This window comes from Neodiprion pinetum, chromosome 3, assembly GCF_021155775.2.
Source record: "Neodiprion pinetum isolate iyNeoPine1 chromosome 3, iyNeoPine1.2, whole genome shotgun sequence".
Lineage (NCBI taxonomy): Eukaryota > Metazoa > Arthropoda > Insecta > Hymenoptera > Diprionidae > Neodiprion > Neodiprion pinetum.
Window position 1 is genome coordinate 18,785,284 of NC_060234.1, and position 7,703 is coordinate 18,792,986.

General features: G+C 39.9%; 1 protein-coding gene across 1 annotated transcript; it reads right to left on the minus strand.

Moving 5' to 3' along the window:
- Positions 1-1,548: 1,548 nt before the first annotated feature.
- Positions 1,549-3,424, minus strand: LOC138190684 (uncharacterized). Its single transcript, XM_069134627.1, has 2 exons — positions 3,125-3,424; positions 1,549-2,240 (listed from the first exon to the last, which is right to left on the minus strand). The coding sequence occupies exons 1-2, from the start codon at positions 3,381-3,383 to the stop codon at positions 1,582-1,584; spliced, it is 918 nt and encodes a 305-aa protein (XP_068990728.1). The 5' UTR covers positions 3,384-3,424; the 3' UTR covers positions 1,549-1,581.
- Between the last annotated feature and the right edge of the window lie 4,279 nt (positions 3,425-7,703).

A 7,703-nucleotide genomic window follows, 5' to 3' on the forward strand; every position in this document is an offset into this window, starting at 1 on the left:
GCTTTCCAGCATCGTTGCATAATCACTTTCGAGGCGAGAATCACCGGACCGAGTAAACCGAGAGGGTCGAAAATTTTCGCGATTTCTGATAAAATATATCGTTTTGTGACCTTTTCGGAGGGCTCGATACGTTTCACCGTATAAAGTAAGTCGTCATTCTGCGCGTGCCATGATATACCGAGTGTTTTGTGCACAGGACTTTCGTCTGTCAGAAATTCGATATCTGCGGTTTTTTTCGGAATCGATCCTGCAACTCGTCGAACTCATCGACGTTGTCACCGTCTCCGTCGGTTAATAATGCGAGTTCATCGTGTAATTCCTCGTATGTCCGAAATTGTTCTTTTACACGATCCGCCCGCATTTTTATGTTCGCGGGTTCAAAATCCGCGTCCTCCGTGAACCGCTCGAGTTTTGTAATGTTCGCCTTTAAAGTCGCACGCTTTTGATTAATAAACTTTACGCGGGCAGCGATTTTACTGAGTTGGTGCGGACAAAATATTTACGAGATCTTCGAGAAAAAACAGGCGTATCGACGCCTCGAGATACGACGTCTGTGCGTTCGATGTCGAAGGTCGACTGATTCTCAAGGGTCGGCTCTAAGCCTCTCCCCGTGCAGCGCGTATCTTTTCGAAAACGCGCACGAACTCGTCCGTCCACCGACAAAGATCAAGAGACCGAGCGCGGCCCGCGTCAAGTGTAAACAAATCCCCCCGTGCGGCGGTTACGATTCAACGCCTATATATCGAAACTCTCATAACAAAACGAAACCTATGTTTTATACACGTGATTGTCGTATATATGCATGCTACGTTCTTCACACAAAGCGTGCGTTGGACCGAAATGTGTTTTCGACTACGTCGAACGTTATGAACTATAGAAAGACGTAAAACGCCAAAGAAAGTATATAATACGATATTAAGAATCGTGAACCGTTTGTATACTTATATTTTTGTAGATGATGATCGTTTTCCACCGATGGCGAACTGGGGGGTGACGAGTTTGGAGACGATGGCTGGCTAGTCGAAGAGTGTCACGATTTATTGAATACGATGCACGTTTGCACCTTTTTCTTCTTGTCCTCTATGCGAGCGTGGGTTCGCATCCCGCTTCCGACACCATTTTGTATAGTCGAAGTTCCTTTATTTTCAAAGTCCCTTCGTGATTCTGTATATTTAATTTTTTTTGGATTTTTTTTCTTTTGAGGGATAAAGGTTTGATGTTTTGGTTTCGAAATAAAGTACACTCGCGATTTGAGCCATCGGATTTTTGTCGTTTATTGGCTCTTGTGGGAAAAGCCTTGCGGCATAAAAACCCACGGCGATTTATGTTGTTTTACGTTTTTTCCTTCGTCAAGAAGCCAGTTTGGTCCGTGCCATTGCAATCCTCGGTTTGCGTTTGATTTTTTGATCGGAGAATCGAGGATCGTATGGCTGTTCACCCGCGTTGGGAGAATCTGGAACCATACGATCGTTCACCCGATCGTTTCGATTATCGAATTATCTCCCTTCTTTTGGGAAGTCGTATGTGAGAGAGCACAGGACTCTCTCGCCTTGGTGTCGTTACGCGACGGACGACCGCGTCTTACTGCCTGTTTTTACGTGTATTGCACGCTGGTCCTCGCTCATTGGAGATTTGGCATCCCTGTTGACGCGAGTTGGTCGAACGCGCTAACAACCGAAATTCGCCACGGCCCCGGACGCAAAAGACTCGTAGGCACTGAACATCGCTGATCGATTCTATTAATGCAAGGTCGGCGTCGTTATCCCTTTTTATGATTGTTGCCAAAGCTTTCCCTTGAGCGGAAAGGCATGCTGCAATCCTTTCTTGTTTTGAGATGATGCGGTTATCTCGTTTTACGACCGCCTCCGCTGAGGCCGCTTTTAGCTCGGGATTCACTTTTGGCGAATCAATGAATATGCAGTTGCTTGGCGGAGGATATTTTTCGATGATTGACGTCTTTAGCTCTGGTGGCAGACCTTGTTTGAATATTTCCTCCCATCGCACCGCGATAGGTTTTGGAATTTCCGGTCCCAGGACCCTGTCTGGGGCAATCCGTTTCCCCATAGCTTTGAGGACGTTTCCTGCCAGGCCCCCTGACTCATCGACTCCTGGGTTCGGTGGTGTCTCAGCTCTCGTAGTTGTGAGATCGACGTCTTCAGCGCGTCTCGCGTCTCCCTGCGGTTCGACGACGGGTACTTCCCCGGTCGCTGTATCGTCGGCTTGTGAACCTAAGGCCCGACCTGTATGCATAAATGAGGAATATTTTCTATGTGATACATCACAGTTGCGGCTTCGTTTCAATAACGTTCGTGTAAATATATATACATATTAGGGTGATTCAAAAAAAAAAAATCAATTTTTTTTTTCTTCCAAACAGGCTCAAAAGTTTCTTTTGGATGTAAAAAAATTAATTTTTTTTTTGAAATTTCACAGTGGCTATCCCCCTTAATGTTTGACGAAATATTTGATCCTTAATTTGTCACCAAAACCAACAGTTCCGGTGTAATTCACTAAATTCGATCAAATTTTTAAAAAATTGAACTTCGATCTTCAATAACTTTTGAACGCGTGGACTAATAAAAAAATGTTATCAAACCTTTTTTGTAGAGCGTTCAATTCTCTATAAAGATTATAACAGCGATTTATGAGTCAATCAGTTGTATGAACGGTATAAAAATCAGAAGAAGCAAAAATAATTTTTCCCATGTTATTCTTATGGGAATTACAAAAATGCGATGAGGACTATCTTAATATTAATATTAAGGGCTCATATTTTCACAATAATTTTTTTACATCCAAAAGAAACTTTTGAGCCTGTTTGGAAGAAAAAAAAAATTAATTTTTTTTTTTTGAATCACCCTAATACATATATATATTTATACATTTTTGCCATCGCTAGAGCTTCCTCGATTGGTTGAAACCTTACGAGTGGCATCGTTTTGGATTTTCCAATTTGTTGAGCATGAGTTACAACTCCTCTCTAAGGGCTACAGCCCGTGCAGAGTGCCGAATTCGCTACAGCGAAATGATCACGCTTGACGGGTAAGACGACCTAACCTGCAAAATATTTCCCTTTTCCTCTCCCATCCATGGGGATTCCGAGGACAGCGGGGAGACAACTCACCATTTTCCGTATTATTCCGTGAAAAACTGTCAGTTTCCCAGTTTCTCGTTGGGGATTCGTAGCCGCGTCTTCTCTTTTCGAGGTTATGATCTCGCGGCGAGCGCGAGTCGGACGACGACGACGAGGCGTGCCTGCGACGCGGTTTCTTTTTCGTGTTTTTCTTCGCCAATTTTCGTTCCAATCGCTTTATTCGTTTTTCCAGTAATCCTCCGTCGTTTTCTTTTCCCGAATCTGTACTTCTGCTCCGGTTCCGGAACATTTTTAATGTTTTTTGTGCACTTTATTATCTTATTTTTTATTTTTTGATTGTGGCTTGTCGGTACAAAGAAGAAGAATGACTAGATCTAGGGGTCAAGGGTGCAGGGCCGACTTTTTCGATATATAACTATGAAATATGTGGCGACATCGGTGTGGAGTAGGGGCACTACCAGTTGATCTCAAAGAAGAGGCGCGTAATACAATTGGATTAGTTAGTCGATGCTTGTCAGACGTTGAAGTTCAATACAGTACAACAGAAAAAGAACTCCTAGCTATTGTCTATTCGATTACAAAATTTAGAATATATTTAGTTGAAAATCAATTTGAAATCATAACGCATAATAAAGCTTTGACTTTCTTGAAAACTACAATTTATCAAAATACGCGTTTAATAAGATGGAGTTTATTACTCCAGCAGTATGACTTCAAAACGATACATTGTAAAGGCAGTGACAACATTGTCGCAGATTTTTTTAGTCGTATAGTCAATTTCATGAGGATCATCCCAATTACAGAATAATTTCAGCAATTACATCGAATCTTTTACCAAATGAGAAAAATAATCACCTAATATTATCAAGTTTAATGAAACCTTTGACCATGGATACCATACTTCCAGTTCATTTTAAACAATTTGGAAGGGTCCAGAGAGCTGACCAATCAATAAAAGTAATGTTCGACTCAGTCAATTCAAAAAAAGGCAATGTTAGATATAAGGTATATAATGACGTGTTATTCGTTAATGACAAATATGACGAAAAGTGGAAGCTTGTAATTCCAACTGGATTAATAAGACAATTGGTTGGTTCAGTGCATTCTAAATTAGGTCATGTAGGTGTATATAAAACAAGTCAATACTTAAGGGAATCTTATTATTGGAAGCATGTGGGTAGCGACGTCAAACATTTTGTGTTGGCTTGTGATCTATGTCAGCGTACAAAACATCTAATTTACAGTATGGAAGGAGTACATCAGATGGTGAGATCTGAAAAACCGGGAGATCTCGTCACAGTAGACTACTATGGACCATTGCCTACCAAATATACAAAAAATTTTAAATGTAACAGTACATCAAAGTACAGGTTTCACACCATATCAGCTACAATTTGACAAAGATCATACCGATAAGATATAGCAAATTATAAAATTTCCGCAAACAGATTTGATAAGCAAACCGTTGAGAATTGAGTTAGCTAGAGGAAGAATTGAAAAAACATTCAATCGGCGATGTAAATATCAAAAACAAAAATCGAAAATAGAACTTAATATTAGTGACCTGGTTCTGATCAGGGTTCCAATGCAATCAAGTCTATTGGATAAGGTGACACAGAAATTTTTTCATTTATTTCAAGGGCCATTTAAAATATCAAGTATCATTGGAAAAAATGTTTATCGGTTAGTTGAAATTGATGATGAAAGTAAAGTAAAAGGCGTATACAATAGAGTGAATTTGAGGTTGTATCGTCAATCCACCTAGTATGCAAGATGTTTCTAATAATTAGTAGATAAATTTCACGGTCGCACAGGTCAGATTGATCCTCCATGTCTCACCCAGAAACAATTGAGTGTAAGGTTACATATTGAGAAAATTTTGTTAAATAGATTATGAGGATTTAGACACCATAAATGACGAAGGAATGTGTGTATGCGTGAACGTATGAGTGAGAAAACGTAACGAAAGTGATATAAATCAAAGTGCAATGACGGTGTTCGTTTCTCATGAACGATGCACCGTCCATGAAAAAAGGGGGGTAATGTGACATTACAAGCATTCGAATATAGGCGGCAATATTTCGGATTTGACCGGACGGAAGGAGAGTGAGCGTTTGACCAGTCTGGTGGAACCGGCTACAAATCTGGAGGATAGAAGCGAAGGAGACTCTGCGGAAAAACGCCAACCTGTACAGACCGAAATTTATAATACTCCGCAGCAGTTCAAAATCTAGTCTATTTTTACATTACAAAACTCAATATACACAGTACGAAGTTCACCGAATATTCGATGTCATTGCGATCCTTGCTGATTTCATCTCCACTCTGAACGCGTGTAAACGACGAAGCCTGAAGGTGAACATCCAAATTTAAACTATCTATCGAACGAGAGCAATGGAGAGAAGAAGATCAGGATCGGCAAGTTACTTATATGGTGCAACCACATTCGAAGATTGAGACAAGCAAGTAGCATATTTCAAGGTATTGTGTATCCAAGGCGTACTTTTTAAATTGTGTGAATGTTCGAATGAATTTATAGTTTTCGATTTTTTATATGTACACTTTTATTTCTACCCTTCATTGCAATTTGCTCGTTTGAACTGTTTTATTTATACTATTTTATCTTTACAATTTTGTCCACTCTTTTATTTATAATTTATTTATTTATGTTTTTTAATTGTTCAGGGAGAAATAAAGTATTACAGGTTACTTTCTGGAGGTAGATTTGGACTACCCTGTAGAACTCCACGAGGATCATAAAGACTTACCTCTTTGTCCCGAACATTTTACTCCTCCAGGTAGTAAAAATGCCAAACTCGCGACCACCCTTTACCCCAAAACAAAGTATATATTGCAGTATAGAAATTTGAAACAGTGTTTGAATTTAGGATTGAAAGTGACGAAAGTGCACAGATTTTTAAAGTTCGCACAATCTCCATGGCTCAAGCCTTACATCAAGCTCAACACAGACATGCGTAAGCGGTCGAGGAATGAATTTGAGAAAAACTTTTATAAACTAATGAACAACGCGGTGTTCGGCAAGACTATGGAGAATGTGCGAAATCATAAAGATGTTAAATTGGTCACAAAATGGGAGGGAAGAGGTGGTGCGAGAACGCTTATTGCCCGAGCAAACTTTCACAGCTGTACCGTATTTGGCGCTGATATGGTTATCATTGAAATGAATCGTGTCAAAGTTCACTTCGCCAAACCTATTTACATCGGCGCATCAATTCTAGATCTGTCAAAAATCTTTCTCTACGATTTCCACTATAATTATATTAAAACCAATCTTTCGAATAAGTAAGCTAAATTGACGTATTCCGACACAGACAGCCTTATTCATCAATTCAATGTGCCTAATATCTATGATATCATCAAACGTGATGTAGATGCAATGTTTGATACCTCTGACTATTCACCGGACAATGTGCATCCCTGGTTAAAATTCCATCAGAAACAGACAGAAGACGAATCCTGTCTGAATCGAGTGTGTTTTTGTCACGGTAATTTCAGACAGAAGCAGTTGGATATGCCCGTTCTTATACGCATCTATGTGCAACAGCAGACAGAATTCCTATCCACTCGTGTCCGATTCTATACGCATTTTGCTATTAAATGGACAGAATTTTTATCCGCATCTACCGGTTTTCTATACGCAGACGTTGTCCACCTGGAATAACGCGCAGATGGATTCTATCGGTTTCTAATGTACCTCTATCAGCACTGGTTTAAATACGGTCCACAGATGCATTCTGTCCGCATCTATGCGCTGCTGATGAACTATTTCATTCCGTCTATTTCTATCAATGTATCTACCCTGGTGTTGCCCATGATCACGTACGTATTGAGAAAATAGCAGTACCTTTGGAATGACAAATCAACCCTGAATTACTTTTTTGGTTGAAAATCAAAGTTTTCATCCCGTCAGTATTCAGATCATGGACAAAATGTGATTTATTGTTTTCATACAGTAATGTTCATATATGCCTACTGCCCACGTCCGGCTGACTTGTTACTGCGCAGAGACAAAAAACTGAGTCGTTTTTGGTCTTTGCGCAGGAATGGGTTAATCCAATCCCTACAAAAAATGTCGTATGAAGATATACGGTACTATCCCAATTTAGTATGGTTTTCGTATCCGTATTGTATGCGAACCTATCCGAATGTATCCGGTTCGTAGCGATTTGTATCTGGACCTATCGTAAACCTATACATTCCGATAGGTTCACATACAATGAGGATACAAAAACCATATTGAATTCGGATAGTACCTTATATCTTCATCCGACATTTTTTGTAGGGATGTGGGTAGGCATATCTGAACACTACTGCCCAGCATTTATACTAATATGCGCTATTATACATATACCAAAAACAAACTGCAAATCGATGTGAAATCAAACGTGTGACCTTGTCGTGATCGCGAGAAAGCTGAATATAGGTCCCACGGCAGGAGCAAGATCGATCACCCGATGACGTCTTTCATTTGTTTCAAGCCTGCAATATATTAACATCCACCTATGCACTGAAATAACATACATGTACATAATAAGCGGGAGTGAAGTATATACACCTAGAATGAGCCATACGTCGCAGAGATAATTTT

Excerpts from the sequence above, each read along its gene's own strand:
- LOC138190684 (XM_069134627.1), bottom strand. The coding sequence starts at position 3,383 with ATGTTCCGGAACCGGAGCAGAAGTACAGATTCGGGAAAAGAAAACGAC. Across the intron at positions 2,241-3,124 it reads ACGGAATAATACGGAAAATG|GTCGGGCCTTAGGTTCACAA; the intron begins GTGAGTTGTCTC and ends TTATGCATACAG.